The 16,941-nt window shown below is 39.2% G+C and overlaps 1 protein-coding gene across 14 annotated transcripts in view; it reads left to right on the top strand.

The window, feature by feature from the left end:
* Nucleotides 1-16,941, top strand: part of RSRC1 (arginine and serine rich coiled-coil 1) — a 447,518-nt gene that overhangs the window by 121,875 nt on the left and 308,702 nt on the right. For all 14 annotated transcript variants that reach the window (XR_016233240.1, XR_016233241.1, XR_016233238.1 and 11 more), the window contains exon 4: nucleotides 8,510-8,680. Coding sequence is in view for 10 of the 14 variants with exons in the window: in XM_070072602.2 (XP_069928703.2) it covers nucleotides 8,510-8,680 (171 nt within the window). In the remaining 4 variants the exon portion in view is untranslated. The remainder of the gene's footprint in view (nucleotides 1-8,509; nucleotides 8,681-16,941) is intronic.

Genomic DNA, 16,941 nt, shown 5'->3' with positions numbered 1-16,941 from the left:
GTCCAGCTTCCTTTTTGGTAGAATGTCTTTCAAATTCTAGCCATCTTAGGCTCCCTGAAGGTCTGTCTCTGTCTCTAATTCAGCAAGTCCTCCAGGCTTTGTGTAGGTTCCTTCTTCCTGCTTTGAAATCTATAAGCTTTCTGGGTCTCCCACATTAGTGGCAGGGATGCAAGTACTTAGGCCGCCTTTTGCCATGTTCCAAGGCACATTAGCAGGGAACTGGATCAGAAGTGGAACAGCTGGGACTTGAATCTGCTGGGGTTCCAGCATCACAGGCTGTGGCTTCACTTTCTGTGCCACAACACCAGCCCCTCTTTCTACTTTTTTTGTTTTGCGTGACTCTCTTTCATTTCATTCTTATTATATGCTCAGTTATATTCTCCTTTGAGTACTTGTAATTTAGTATTAATTTTTTAAAAGATTTTTATTATTTAATAGTTACAGATAGAGAGAGAGGGAGGGAAGGAGGGAGGGAGAGAGAGAGAGAGAAAGAGAAAACAAGAGAGATCAATCTTCCATCTGCTGGTTCACTCCCCAAATGGCCGGATCTGGGCAGAACTGAAGCTAGGAGCCAGGAGCTTCTTCTGGATTTCCCAAGCAGGTGCAGGGGCCCAAGCACATGTGCCATCTTCCACTGCTTTCCTAGGCCATAACAGAGAGCTGGATCAGAAGAGGAGCAGCCATGACATTAACCAGTACCCACATGGAATTCTGGCACCCTAGGCAGAGGCTTAGCCCACTACACCACAGTGCTGGCCCTTAATGTTCATTTTTGAAGTGACTTTTTTCCTTTAGTTTCTTTCCTAAAATCAGATAAAAATAATTTTATACCCTTATTTGTCCATTTTTGTTTTGAATTTCTTTATGTTTAATTCATGTTGAAGTGTTAACAGTCTTTTCTGTTTCATGTTTTTTTTTTTTTTAATGGGACACATTTCCATTTTTCATCTGAAAATTTTAATTCTAACTTGTTTATTTTCTCATAGTTGCTTTGTGTGTTTGCTGGTTTCCTTTTGTTTGTTTGTTCATGATAAAGTTCAGGAATTTCCTAGATCAGCAATAGCAAACAATTCTGTGGCTGAACGGAAGGTTGTAGATGGCATATAAGTTTTTTAAATGGCATTCTAAAGTTTTTAAATGGCATTTTAAATGGCTTAGTACAGTGACGTGAAGTTTCTTTAATAAATGGGAAATTTTGTGTGATACTTAGGTTTGTTTTCAAATATTTTGGTATGATCTTGTTTTTATAAATCACCGGGTTTCAGAACCTCATTTACTAGTTTTCCTTTACTGCCAAGGGATAGCTGGACACCTCCTTTTTCAAAGGGCATCTCTTTCCCAGACTATAGGTCCTTTAAAAACATTCCCTTTGTTTTTATGGTTTTAATTGGATTTAAATAGAAGGTGGAATTTAGATACCCATGTTAAAAAATGTCATGTTGACATGGAGTCCATTTTGTTTATTCAGTGTGTAATTGTTTATTTTTAATTATTGTTTTATGGGAAGTATAGTCTTTGTAGACTAAACTTAGAGACTGAAGTATTATAGTTTTTTTTTTAAAGACAAAATATCAGGGTATTTGTTTCAATTACATATGTTTAGAACTTATTAGCCAATTAAGAAACTTGACAAATTGGTTTTTGAGGGCAGTAATTCATTTTATGTAGTGATGCTATGGTGATTCTTATTCTGTAGATATTGAAAGCATTTATCTGGTATAATAGGACATCTTGCTTTCCATTTATTGCTTATATATTGTGTGTTCTAGAGTGCCACATTTTTTATCAAATGGTTCTTTGCTTATAATATATCTCCATATTGGCTTTGGTACTCTGGAGACTTCTAGAGTAATTTATCAGGAAGGCATTTATTTAAGGAATGAGTAAATAATAATACTTTAAATTTTAATATTTTTTGGCTCTTGTTTGGTCAGGATAGGAAATCATTATGCTGGTCTCATCTTGCTGGGAACCTTTTGGATTTGTAGGTAAAGTTACTTAAAGTAAATGTAGGTATTTATATTTTTGAGGATGTGAGTCCAATTCAAAATTATATAAAGTAATACTTATGACAACTAAGGTATCAGCAATTTAATTCACTTTAAGTCTGCTTGCTTTTGCCCTTTTTAATCGCCTTTAATTATTTTATTTTGCCTGTGTTTTTACATTTGGTGACTTTTCCCCATGTATTTTTTCCGGTCTTTTTTTTTTTTTTTTTTTTTTTTTTTGGCTACTTTTCCCATGTATAAGCAAGATTAAGAGGTCTATACTATGAAGATTAAAGTAGCAAATATTAAGACATTGAATGAAAAAAGCCTAATAGTTTATATTGCGTGTTGCAATGTATTAAAACTTATTATTTTCTTTAGATTTACCACCTTGGGTGACTTAATTTATAGATCTGCTCTTGCTATCATAGTTCATTGAACCACACTATTTATAGGAGACTTTTTCAGTATGGTATGGATTGCTTTTAAGAAGTCAGGGTGCGAATAAGGAATAAATTTTTGGAAAATGCAAGCATCTGTTTTCTGTGGTGGTGTCTTTGTGATAGTGGAAGCAATGAGGTGGAATTGGAGATGACTGATGGCTTAATTAATTGACTAAACTGAGGAGTAGTAGAGGTTGGGAAATAAGATGCTAAGGGAGAAATGCGTAAATAGCAATTAATTTAAGGCCTTCTTGCTAATCTCAATATCTAGCTTTGTGCTAATGGTGTTAAGAGAGTAATCATGGGTTGGTTTCTCTGTCAGAGTGCCATTTTAGCCCTGTTTGCCTCATGTTACAATATCTCTTAACTTGCTAAAGGCTTGAAGACCTGGGTGATAGTGATGTCTTGTTAATAGTAAACCAATGAAGATCAGACATTTGGTTGCTGAGGATCACCTGTGGAGAAGACATGGCGTTTTAGCCCTTCAGATTGTGATTATTCACCTTCCTGTATAAAAGAAATTCACTAAACTTGAGCAATCCCTATGCCAAGCTTAAAATTTTAAAGGTCTGTCAAAATCAGAATGCTAGTCTACTGGATTAGCAATGGTATGAGGGAGACATATGTCATATTCTTCTGCTTCAGGTTTTTCAAATTCATTCAGACTAGTACATCCCTCAATTGCTTCTTTCCACTGCTTGCCTCTTTCTCCCAAATCAGTATTTGTGACCTTAGCACTCACTGAGGTACTGGAATGTAATCCTCATAATGAGGTAGGTGTTGTCCTCATTGTGCAGATGCTCAGAAAGGACATAACTTGTTGGAGGGCACCATTATTTGATGACGTCTTCATTTTTTGATTGATTGTTGTTATAATTTTGGGTATAGTAGTAACAGATACTTTTAGTTCTAAGAGTGTAGTAAACACATAATTTCATCAAAACCTATGCTATCTGAAGTCCATTAATGGCTGTACATCTTTTTTTTTTTTTTTTTTTTTTTTTTTTTTTTTTTTTTACAGGCAGAGTGGACAGTGAGAGAGAGACAGAGAGAAAGGTCTTCTTTTGCCGTTGGTTCACTCTCCAATGGCGGCCGCGGCCGGCGCACTGCAGCCGGCGCACCACGCTGCTCCGATGGCAGGAGCCAGGAGCCAGGTGCTTCTCCTGGTCTCCCATGGGGTGCAGGGCCCAAGCACTTGGGCCATCCTCCACTGCACTCCCTGGCCACAGCAGAGAGCTGGCCTTGGAAGAGGGGCAACCGGGACAGAATCCGGCGCCCCGACCGGGACTAGAACCCGGTGTTCTGGCGCCGCTAGGCGGAGGATTAGCGTAGTGAGCCGCGGCGCCGGCCCGGCTGTACATCTTGTCCAACAACATATTTTTGGAAAAAAAGGAAAGCTAATAAGTTAATTTGTATTACAGATTTGTTTAATAGGAGAAGCTCTTGGAGTTTTGTTAGAGTTTAAGCTAACACATCTGTCTGTTGTTACTCTGCATTTTCTTTTTTTTTATTTTTTAACTTTAATTTAATGAATATAAATTTCCAAAGTACAGCTTATGGATTACAATGGCTTCCCCCTCCCCCCATAACGTCCCTCCCACCTGCAACCCTCCCCTTTCCCGCTCCCTCTCCCCTTCCATTCACATCAAGATTCATTTTCGATTCTCTTTATATACAGAAGATTAGTTTAGCATACATTAAGTAAAGATTTCAACAGTTTGCTCCCACACAGAAACATAAAGTGAAAAATACTGTTTGAGTACTCGTTATAGCATTAAATCTCAATGTACAGCACACTAAGGACAGAGATCCTATATGAGGAGTAAGTGCACAGTGACTCCTGTTGTTGACTTAACAAATTGACACTCTTGTTTATGGCCTCAGTAATCACCCTAGGCTCTTGTCATGAGCTGCCAAGGCTATGGAAGCCCCCTGAGTTCGCCAACTCTGATCATATTTAGACAAGGCCATGGTCAAAGTGGAAGTTCTCTCCTCCCTTCAGAGAAAGGTACCTCCTTCTTTGATGACCCGTTCTTTCCACTGGGATCTCACTCGCGGAGATCTTTCATTTAGGTTTTTTTTTTTTTTTTTTTCCCCAGAGTGTCTTGGCTTTCCATGCCTGAAATAGTCTCATGGGCTTTTCAGCCGGATCTGCATGCCTTAAGGGCTGATTCTGAGGCCAGAGTGCTGTTTAGGACATCTGCCATTCTATGGGTCTGCTGTGTATCTCACTTCCCATGTTGGATCATTCTCTCCCTTTTTTATTCTATCAGCTAGTATTTGCGGACACTAGTCTTGTTTATGTGCTCCCTTTGGCTCTTATTCCTATCATTATGATCAATTGTGAACAGAAATTGATCACTTGGACTAGTGAGATGGCATTGGTACATGCCACCTTGATGGGATTGAATTGGAATCCTCTGGTATGTTTCTAACTCTTCCATTTGAGGTAAGTCAGCTTGAGCATGTCCCGAATTGCACATCTCTTCCCGTTACTCTGCATTTTCAACACTATTTGTCAGAATCATGTTTTGATTATAGCTGGACCTTGCTTCAGTCCCAGCCAGGTGCTCTTACTTTCTTTCTTGAGGGGTTTTTTTTTGCTCGATATAAAATTTTGTCTTGATTTTAAGAATTTTGTTCTGTTTTCTGACCTCCGTTGTTTTTGTAAGCTAGCAGTGGTAATTAGTATTATTGTTCTCCTGTGTGTAATGTGTTGTTGTTCTTTGAATACTTTCAGTACTTCTTATCATCTTTGGTTTTTATCCTTTTGTGATATTCCTAGTCATGGTCTTTGTATTTATTTTTCTTGGGATTTGCCAAACATGTAGAATAAGTAAATTTGTGTATCACTGAATTTGTAAAACCTTTAGTCAATATTTAAAAAGATTATTTTCTGCCTCATTCTTTATCTTTTTAAGATTTCTTTTATTTATTTGAAAGAGTTAGAGAGAGGCAGAAAGAGAGAGAGCGGTCTTCTACCCGCTGGTTCACTCCCCATATGGCCGCAATGGCCGGAGCTCTGCCGATCCACAGCCAGGAGCCAGGAGCTTCCTCTGGGTCTCCCACGTGGGTGCAGGGGTGCAGGACTTGGGTCATGTTCTACTGCTGTCCCAGGTCATAGCAGAGAGCTGGATCGGAAGTGGAGCAGCCGGGACTAGAACTGGTGCCCATATGGGATGCTGGCGCTTCAGGCCAGGGCTTTAACCCGCCACAACACTGGCCCCTCTTTATCTTTTTTATTTCAGAGTGTAAAATAACATGTTATATATTTGAGACCTGTCACACAGATTCCTGAAATTGGTTTTCTTTCCTTGCTAACAATTTTCCTGTTCTTCAGATTGAATAATTTTGATTCATTTTCAGATACACAGATTCTTTCCTCTATTATCACCATTCTGCTTTTAATCCTGTTCAGCAGTTTTAATCCCTGAGATTTTATATTTTATGTCATATTTTTTAAAAGAACTTTTTATTTATTTCAAAGATTTACAGAAAGAGGTAAAGTCAGAGAGAAAAGAGAGGTCTTCCATTCCGCTGGTTCACTCCCCAGATGGCCGCAATGGTCAAAGCTGAGCTGATCTGAAGCCAGGAGCGGGAGCTTCCTGCAGGTCTTCTATGCGGGTGCAGGGGCCCACGGACTCAGGCCATCTTCTTTTGCGTTCCTAAGCCACAGCAGAGAGCTGGATGGGAAGAGGAACAGCTGGGACTAGAACCGGCACAGCTGGGACTAGAACCGGCACCCGTATGAGATGCCGGCGCTGCAGGCTGGGGCTTTAACCCACTGCGCCACAGCACCGGCCCCCAGAATTTTTTATTCTTTTGTTCCCCTGCTGTCCCTCTGAGATTGACTGTATATTCATTACAAGCATAGTTATATTTATTACTTTAAAATCCTTGTTTGTGAGGTGAGTTTTTAGTTTAGCAGTTAAGATGTCAGTTAAGGTGTCCATGCCCCATATTAATGTACCTGTATCCAGCCTTGCCTTATGACTCCAACTTCCTGCTAATGCAGAAACAATGAGGCAGTGTTAATGGTCCAAGTGATTTGGCTCTTGCCATCCATGTGGGAGACCTTGATTGAGTTCCTTTCTCCTGGCTTTGCTTTTGCCCAGTTCCAGCCATCTTTCTTTTCTCTGTGTCTCTTAGATAAATAAACTAAAATCCTTATCATCTAATTCTAATAACTGGCTCATCTTAAGGTTGATCTCCATGTACTATAGTTTTTTAAAAATGGATAAAATTTTGCTTGATTGTGTATTTAGTGATTTTGAATTTTATCTTGGACATGGTGAATATTGTGAATATGCTATTACACTCTACTGAATAATTTGGATATTTTGCTTGTCTTAGCAAGAAACCAAGTTGATTAGATTAAAAGTATAAAGATTTTTAGCTCTGGGGGCTGCTGAAATTTTGGTTCAGTGCTTTTATTTATTTGTTTTTTAAGATTTATTTTCTTTATTTGAAAGACAGAGTTATATATAGAGAGGGCAAGACAGACAGACAGACAGAGAGAGAGAGAGAGAGAGAGAGAATCTTCCTTCCTCTAATCAAATGGAAATGGCCAATATTGCTGGCTGAGGCTGGGCCAGGCTGAAGCCAGGAGCCTGAAACTCCAACCAGGTTTCTCACATTGGAGGCAGAGACCCAAGCACTTAGGCTGTCCCCACAGCTTTCTCAGGCACATTAGCAAGGAGTTGGGTCGAAAGTAGAGCAACCAGACTTGAACCTGCACTCATATGGGCCGCTGGCCTTGAAGTTGCAGCTTAACCTGCTGTGCCGCAATGGAAGACCCTAGGTGCTTTTATTCTTTGTTGTTTGGAGCCTGCCCTTCATACTGATTTAGGTGTTAGCCAGAGATTTGAAGAGGGTCCATGAGCAGAACTTTTGGGTCCTTCCTTTGATTTTTTTGCTTCCTTTTAAATTTACTTGTTGACTGTGGTTTTTCTAAACCTGTCTTATTTATTTATTTATTTTGCCTGAAAGCCTGCAGATTTTCTGTTGGAGCTGTAGCTGTTCCACATGGCACAGACTTGGATTTGCCTTTAAAATGGAAACTGATAAAATGGGCAACTTTTTCATTGCTGTTTCCTATTTCCAAATGTTGACACCCTATGGAATTTGCCCACTCTTAGTCACTCTCCAGTGCCTTTATGTAGTTTTTTTCTTAGTTATCTATAAATTTATCAGTATGTTAGTGGATTTCATGTTAATGCTATCACCAGAACCTGAAAGTAGTACATTTTTTTTAAAGACTTGTTTATTTTTATTTGAAAAGCAGAGTAACAGGGAGGGAGGGAGAGGCACAGGACATAGATCTTACATCTATTGGTTCACTACCCAAATGCCCACAATGGCCACAGATAGCCAGGCCAAAGCCAGGAGCCAGGAATTCCATCTGGGTCTCCCATGTGGGTGGCAGGGAACCTAAAAGCTTGTGCCATCATCTGCTGCCTTCCCAGGTGCACTAACAGGAAGCTGAATTGGAAGCTGAGCAACCAGTACTCAAACTGGCACTCTGATAGGGCTGTAAGAGCCACAAACTGTAGCTTAACCCCCAGCATGCCTGCCCCAACATTAATTCTTAGCACATAATGTGTCCTACCTAATGCTATCAGACATTTTACACAAAGAGTTGGGTTAGAGTAGGTAAGTAGTTTTAGCAGGATAATTAGAAGTGGTACATAAGGTTGAATAGGTTTGAAAGCAGAAATTTTTAGGGATAGAGAAGGCCCTGTCCTTGTGGATTAGATTAGATAAATCTGATTTTTTTGTATTATCTGTAGAGACTTGAATAATTAAGACTTGATTCAGACCTTTAAGACTTTCATTTGCAAATACTTTTTGACTGATCCTTAGTTTCCTGGAAATTTGAAACCTTTTATTTTTCTTATAACTCATTTTAACCAGAGCACTCATGCATAAAGAGTCATATGCAGATGCTTGCTTCAGAAGGTTGTTTAATTCCTGAATCTGTAAATAAAATTCAGTACTTTTTTCTAGATAAAAAGTATATTTACTCTTCACAATACAAAATATACAGTGAATCTATTTAATAACATCTGTTTACTGCAGGTCCAGGTCAAGAGCTCGTCCACGTTCTCATAGTCGAAGCAGTGAAAGGTCCAGCCATAGAAGAACCCGAAGTCGGTCTCGGGATAGAGAACGACGTAAAGGCAGAGATAAAGAGAAAAGAGAAAAGGAGAAGGATAAAGGCAAGGACAAGGAATTACACATCAAACGTGGGTAAGTTGAAGCAAATCTTTTTTTTTTTTCTTTTAAGATTTATTTGAAAGAACTACACACAGAGAAACGTCTTTCATCCACTGGTTCACTCTCCAAGCGGCTGCGATGGCCAAGACTGAACCAGGGTGATGCCAGCACCCCATATGGACAGCAGCATCCCATATGGGTACTGGTTCATGTCCCAGCTGCTCCAGTTCTGATCCAGCTCCCTGCCCATGGCCTGGGAAAAGCAGCAGCAGATGTCCCAAGTGTTTTGGTCCCTGCCACCCATGTGGAAGACCTGGAAGAAGCTCCTGGCTTTGGCTTGGCCCTGCCCTGACTTTGTGGCCATCTGGGGAGTGAACCAGTGGAGGGAAGATCTCTGTTTTTGGTCTCTCCCTCTCTCTCTATAACTCTTTCAAATAAATAAATAAATCTTAATAAAAAGAAATACAGTGTAAACAGCAACCTCAAAATTCAGTTTGCAAATAAAGGAAAGTTGATGTAATTCTTGGGAAAGTTCTATGTTCTTTTTTATTATGAATGTGAATTTAAAATTTCACAATTAATATTTAAAAGATATCTATTAGCTAGGCATCTTCACATGTTTAGTTCTATTTGGATGTTAAAACCCACTCATTTTATCAAATTAAAAGATGTTAAAATAAAATGATCTTGTTTAGCAGCTTAAATTTACAGCTTGTTTGTTTTATTCAAAATTGGCATTGGAGTCTTTTATCCTATAAAGTAGACATCTTGGAATTTATCTCCTTTTATCAGTTTACTTTTATTACATTTACTTAATGTACTTAATACTTAAATATAAAAACCTTACCTTTGATGTATCAGTTTTTGGTGTTAAATTGAAGAGCTTACCAGGATCTTGGATGTGGCTTTTTTGAGGTCTTGGTTTTATGAAGAATTAGTAAGTATATTAAATGACATGAACTCTTCCCTCATCCCTTTCTGTTTCACAGTTTTGTATGTGTTCATTTTCTTTTTCTGGATTTATAGTGATGGTATATAAACCTGCCTGCATAATTACTTTTTAGCATTTTTTGTTTTTGTTTTAAAAGGCAGAGAGAAAGAGCAAGAGAGCTCCTATGTGGTAGTTCACTCCCTAAATGCTGACAACAGCACTGGCTGTAGATGGAAGAAGGGAACTCAGTCCAGGTCTCCCATGTAGATGGCAGCAACCCAACTACTTGAGCCATCACTGCTGGCTCCTAGCAGGAGTTGGAGCAGGGAAAGCAAACCTTGTTACATAGATGTGAGACGTAGAAGTTACTAGGCCAAATGCCTTCCCCTGATAGGTTGTAAGTATTCTTTATATTTATTTATTTATTTATTTATTTATTTATTTAATTTATTTGAAAGAGTTACAGAGAGAGGTCGAGACAGAGAGAGGTCTTCCACCTGCTGGTTCACTCCCCAGATGGCTGCAATGGCCAGAGCTGTGCCAATCCAAAGCCAGGAGCCAGGAGCTTCTTCTGGGTCTCCCACATGGGTGCAGGGGCCCAACGACTTGGGCAGTTTTCTACTACTATCCCAGGCCATAGCAGAGAACTGGATCGATCAGAAGAGGAGCAGCTGGGAACTCAAACTGGAACCCATAAGGAATGCTGGTGCTCCAGGCCAGGGCTGTAACCCACTGCACCACAGCACTGACCCCTGTAAGTATTCTTATAAATGTTAAAAGTGATGAAGTTTGGAAAAGGATACAATTATTATGTGACTCTTTTTCTCCTGTTCACTGCACAACTGTTAATGCATGTTGAGCGGTTGTTTTCCTGCAAAATTCTGAGTTCTTTTTCTGATTTTAAGGATTGTTGAATGTTATAGGAGTGGAGATAAGGGTTGATATATGGCTGAAAGGGTAAGAGGTTGAATTAGCCAAAAATGGTAGAATAAATTGAGAATTAGTAAGGGTATGGGGAAAATCTCTTGATCAGTAGATAAAGTCAGTAGGTGGCACAATTTGGATTAGGAATTTAAAGAAGGGAATTGAGGAAATGCTTTATTTCTTCTTCTTTTTAAATTATTTTCTGGCCGGCGCTGCGGCTCACTAGGCTAATCCTCCGCCTGTGGTGCCAGCACCCCGGGTTCTGGTCCTGGTCAGGACGCCGGATTCTGTCGCGGTTGCTCCTCTTCCAGTCCAGCTCTCTGCTGTGGCCCGGGAAGGCAGTGGAGGATGGCCCAAGTGCTTGGGCCCTACACCCGCATGGGAGACCAGGAGGAAGCACCTGGCTCCTGGCTTCGGATGGGTGCAGCACTGGTGGTAGTGGCCATTCGGGGGGTGAACCAACGGAAAAGGAAGACTTTCTCTCTCACTGTCTAACTCTGCCTGTCAAAAAAATTTTTTTTTCTTCTTTTGGTTTAGTTTTTAGGTATTACATGATTATGGGAAGTATGACCATGATTTTTACTGGTTTTTGAGTTTTTACTTTCTACATCACCAAGTTTTACTTTTTAGTATAATGCTTACACAATTGCATAAAGTTGATTTATGTAAAACATTATTTGGAAGATTTTAATACTGGGTAAAATGAGAGCGTGAAGTAAAGAGGGAGATCAGATAGTTTCAAGAAAGGCTGTCATATATTGACATTAATCTTGAAGATCTAAGCCAGCTTCACTGATTAGATGCATCTGTTGCCTAGAATTGATTTTGAGCAACAGGAATGCTCCCTGGATGCCAGGTACACAGGAAATAATGTTTTGTTTGGTATTGTTTCTGAACACTAACTTCAAAATAGACAATGAGCAGTGTCAAAACCAGAGGTATCCATCAGGATGGGTACTGGGACTGATGCAGAAAAGGTGTGTGTGGTCTGATTCCATCATTTCAGTGATTTTTAAAGGACCAAAAATATAGGGAGTGTTATTTCCCCCTGGTTAGTTCTGAGTACACACGAATTCTTATGTTTTGATATGATCTAAAATTACACGTTAGTTTTTTTCTGATATGGTATATGCATTTACTGTAGTATATTTATGTGTATACAGATGCATGCTGCTTTGATTCATAAATAATTTTTTAAAAATTTAATTTATTAAACTATATTTACTAACACTCTTATATATCTTAATATACCTAATGTAAAAGTTGTTAATAAATATTTATTATTTACCAATTATGAACAGTTCTTTTGCTCATTTGTCCTATCAACAGTACTTAAATGCCTTCTGTTTATTAGATGGCATATTAGGCAATAGGGACATAATGTTAGTGTGGGTATTACTTATAGTTTTCATGAAAATAGGAAAATAAGCATTCATAGAAGGGAAGATATGCAAATAAAAAAAGTGAAGTCAAATGAATGTTTACTGTAGGACAAGCAAAAGGAGTAATGAGAATATTCTATCAGGATGCTTTTGGTTGTAAACAAAACTTAAACCTAACTAACAATAGCTCAAGCCAGAGTTCAGAAAATCTTTTTGTAATGGGCTAGAGAGTAAATAATTAAGGCCTTCTGATTTATGTGGTCTGTGTTGCAACTACTGAATAATAGGCAGACTGTATTTCAATAAAATTTATTTACAAAGTTGGAAGTTGGCTGGAATTGGGCCCAAGCATTGTCATTTGTCAATGTCTGACTAAAATCATACATTTATTGTTAATGTGATGAGCAGTTTAGAGGTAAACAGTCCCAACCCCCTTTTTATCCTTTCAATATCATAGTCTCAGCATGTTGGCTTTTTATCTCCATTATTAACCTTTTGGTTCTAAGATGTCTTTAGAACATTATTAAGCTGATTTATCAAGATTATTCTATGTGTCAGGGAAGGGTTTTCCAAAGAAGCAATGTTTAAATATTGAAGGAAGGAAGAACAAGAGGGAGGAATGTTCCGTGCAAAACAGACTTCATAAGGAAAGGCTTGGACTAGCAAAAGGAGTGTGACATTGAAGAATTGAAGTCTAATGGTTGGTTTAGAGTAGAAGAGGAATAGTGATGAGAGATGATTATGGGAGGACCTTGTGTTGATAAGATTGAAGTTAATTTTAACGGCAGTGGGAAGCCAGTGAAAAGTTTTTAGTAGAGAAATGATATAATCAGGACAAAGGAATGGACAAGATGCTTTCTTTACTCAACGATGGTAATGATGATGGTAAGCACTAATACTTAAAATATATTTCCTCACTATCAGGAATTTTGCTGAGCAGTTTAGGCATATTATTTCATTTAACATCCTTTTGAAATTCATATTTTTATTATCTCATTTACATAAGTGAAGCTGCCTAGGCTTGTTGATCATAGAGCTAACAAATGGTTGAGTTTGGCTTCTAATTCAGGTTGACAACAACACCTTGACTCAATATCGTCACTTATTTAGTGATCTTTAACATTGATGATTAGAGCAAGAGTTTGAGGCCAAAGTGATATGCTGTTGTTTAAGCTTTCCTAGAAAATAGTTGAAGAGAACCAAAAGAATTTTTGGTATCTTATCTTTCTCTGATCAGTTCAGCAGTCTGTCATTAGTAAAAAATTGATTCTTTCCTTTCTACTTCTCTCTTCCATTTTTACTTTCTCATCTCAGCGTTTCATCTGTTTATTTAACATCGTATTTAATTATACTCACAGCAGTTCCTAGGATTTTTTTTTGACAGGCAGAGTGGACAGTGAGAGATAGAGAGAAAGGTCTTCCTTTTCCGTTGGTTCAACCCCAATGGCTGCCTTGGGTGGTGCACTGCGGCCAGCGCACCGCGCTGATCCAAAGCCAGGAGCCAGGTGCTTCTCTTGGTCTCCCATGCGAGTGCAGGGCCCAAGTACTTGGACCATCCTCCACTGCACTCCCGGGCCATAGCAGAGAGCTGGACAGGAAGATGAGCAACTGGGACAGAATCTAGCACCCCAACTGGGACTAGAACCCGGTATGCCGGCGCCGCAGGTGGAGGATTAGCCTATTGAGCCGCGGCGCCAGCCATTACCTAGGATTTAATTAAATTTATTTTAGTGGTAGTTTCATTGACCATCTCTATCTAGATTGCTTCAAAAATACATGGGTGGGGGCTGGTGCTGCAGTGTAGGGGGTAAAGCCACTGTCTGCAGTGCTGGCATCCCATATGGGTGCCGGTTTGAGTCCCAGCTACTTCACTTGGTTTTTTTTGTTTGTTTGTTTTTTTGACAGGCAGAGTAGACAGTGAGAGAGAGAGAGACAGAGAGAAAGGTCTTCCTTTTCCGTTGGTTCACCCCCTACTCCCGGGGCCGGTGCACTGTGCTGATCCGAAGCCAGGAGCCAGGTGCTTCTCCTGGTCTCCCATGTGGGTGCAGCGCCCAAGCACTTGGGCCATCCTCCACTGCACTCCCGGGCCACAGCAGACAGCTGGACTGGAAGAGGCGCAACCGTGACAGAATCCAGTGCCCTGACCAGGACTAGAACCTAGGGTGCCGGTGCCGCAGGTGGAGGATTAGCCTATTAGCTGGGCACCAGCCTAGCTACTTCACTTCTGAACCAACTTTCTGTTATGGCTTCGGAAATCAGTAGAAGATGGCCCAAGTCCTTGGGCCCCTGCACCTACTTGGGAGACACAGAAGAAGCTCCTGGCTCCTGGCTTCAGATCAGCCCAGTTCTGGCCATCACAGCCATTTGAGGAATGAACCAACTGATGGAAAACCTCTCTCTCTTTCTCTCTGCCTCCTCTTCTCTCTCTCTGTAACTCTGCCTTTCAAATAAATAAATAAATAAATAAATCTTTAATATATATGGATGGGGAGAGAAGCAAAAAAAGATGCATATTTTAATTAGGATTTAAGTGTTAGTTCAATGTGATTATGTAACTCAGTGAGAGGTGTTTAACTTGTGCTTAACCTTTGTGGCTTTCCATATGTGAGAAAATAACCCATGTGCTTCTGCTTCATCATGTGTAAGAGTCTTTGTTTTAATAAATCAGTTTTAAAATATCAATATTAAACATATTGATAGAACATAAAACATATTTTATAAAACACAAACCATTCAGGGTAAGTAACATATTTTATAAAACACAAACCATTCAGGGTAAGTAAAATAATGGTAAAGCAAGGTGAAGAATAAAAATTAAAATGATTAAAAGGAATGCTCAAGCAGGAATTGGTACACTTAATAATCAGGAAGAACTATTTCATTAAACTGTTGAGAAAAGGATAAGAAATTAAGTACTTATGAAAAAATTTCAAATAACCTCAAATTATACCAGTGTTATTAGGCTGCAATTGGATACTTAATATGTGGTATATATACACTATGAAATACTACTCGGCCATAAAAACGAATGAAGTCCTGTCTTTTGCAACAAAATGGATGCAACTGGAAACTATTATTTAGTGAAATAAAACAGTTCCCAAAAGACAAATATCATGAGTTTTCTCTGATATTTGGCAGTAAATATAGACTATCAAAAAATGTATAGGAATGAAATGGACATCTTATAATATGGTTGTTTTTAGTCCTGTGGAATTGTGGTCTTCCTGTTTTTTACTTCTTGATTATTATGGTTAGTGGTGAATTAAGCTTGTGATTTTAGAATGAATTGAAATGATATATGTGAAAATTAAAGACAAAAAAGAAGGAAGGAAGAGAATTGAGGAAGGGAGGGAGGGAAGAAGGGGGAAAGTATGATTATTTTCTAAGAATTGGACCCATGAAGTATATGAAATCTGTTCTCTATATGACTAAAAATTTAAAAAAACTAAAAAAGTATTAAAAAATAAAAAATTTTAAATAAAAAACAATTTTTACATTTGTTTATGTATTTATTTTTTATTTTTTGACAGAGTGGACAGTGAGAGAGAGAGCGAGACAGAGAGAAAGGTCTTCCTTTGCCGTTGGTTCACCCTCCAATGGCTGCTGCGGCTGGCACGCTGCGGCCGGCGCACCGCACTGATTCTAAGCCAGGAGCCAGGTGCTTCTCCTGGTCTCCCATCTGGGTGCAGGGCCCAAGGACTTGGGCCATCCTCCACTGCACTCCAAGGCCATAGCAGAGAGCTGGCTTGGAAGAGGGGCAACCGGGACAGAATCCGGTGCCCTGACCGGGACTAGAATCCGGTGTGCCAGCGCCACAAGGCGGAGGATTAGCCTATTGAGCCATGACGCCGGCCTTGTTTATATGTTATTAGACCTTCTTTTGCAACATTTTGATCCAAACTCCATGAACTATAGTGAACTACTATAGAATATCTTTTATAGATTTTGAAAACCAGATGTGTATGAATATGTATGTATTGATGTTCAACTATTGACTCTGAAAGCATAGGGCCAGCCTTAAGAGTAAAATGTACAGGTTTTTGATTTAAACCTGTTTTTTTTTTTTTTTCCAAACTTTTATTTATTTGAAAGTCAAGAGTTACAGAGAGAGAAAGGAAAAGATAAAGAGAGAGGTCTTCATCTATTGGTTCACTCCCCAAATTGCTGCAACAGCTGGGGTAGGGCCAGGCTGAAGCCAGGTGCCAGGAGCTTCATTTGGGTCTCCCATGTGGATGCAGGGGTGTAAGGAATGGGACATCTTTTGCTTCTTTCCCAGGCACATTAGCAGGGAGCTGGGTCAGAAGTGGAGCTGCCGGGACTAGAATTGGCACCCATATGGGATGCTGGCTGTAGGCATCAGCCCAGCCAGTTATGCCACAACGCTGGCACCTAAATCTATTTTCTGTCCTGCTTTAAATAATAATGAGAAATCGGTTTAAACCAGTTGTTGCCTAGTACTGTGGTTTGAATGCCTTCCAAAGTTAATGTGTTAGAAACTTGATTCTCAGTGTGGAGGAGATAGAACCTTCAGGAAGTTTTTAGGTCATGAAGGTTCTTGCCCTCATGAATGGATTTATGTAATTATCTTGGGAGTATGTTACTTATAAAAGGTTGAGTTTGATCCCTATCCCTGCCCTTTCTTTTCTCATTCTGCTGTGGGGTAACATAGTAAGGAGGCCCTCAGATCTTGGACTTCCATTCTCAAGAATTGTGAGTCAATAGATTTCTGTTCATTATAAATTGCCCAGTGTGTGGTATCCTGAATCACAACACTGAATGTACTAAGACACCTACTAATATGCTTTTTTTGTTAATTTGCCTAACTTTGGAATTCGTTAAGAACCTAATTTAGCATTCCTAAGCATGCCCTTCTTTATGACCTGCTATCATGAAAGGTTTTCACCATTGTTATTTCCTTATTTGTTTTTTAGTATATCAGTGCTGTTCTCAGAAATGTTCCCATTAAGACTTCTGGAATATTTTGCTCAAACATTTGAGTTTATACATTCTTCATTTTTTCTTTATATAACTTCCTGAAACATCATACTTTCTGAGAG

Source organism: Oryctolagus cuniculus, chromosome 4, assembly GCF_051225735.1.
Source record: "Oryctolagus cuniculus isolate XC-2025 breed Fujian yellow rabbit chromosome 4, ASM5122573v1, whole genome shotgun sequence".
NCBI lineage: Eukaryota > Metazoa > Chordata > Mammalia > Lagomorpha > Leporidae > Oryctolagus > Oryctolagus cuniculus.
This window is presented reverse-complemented; position numbering and strand designations above follow the sequence as displayed.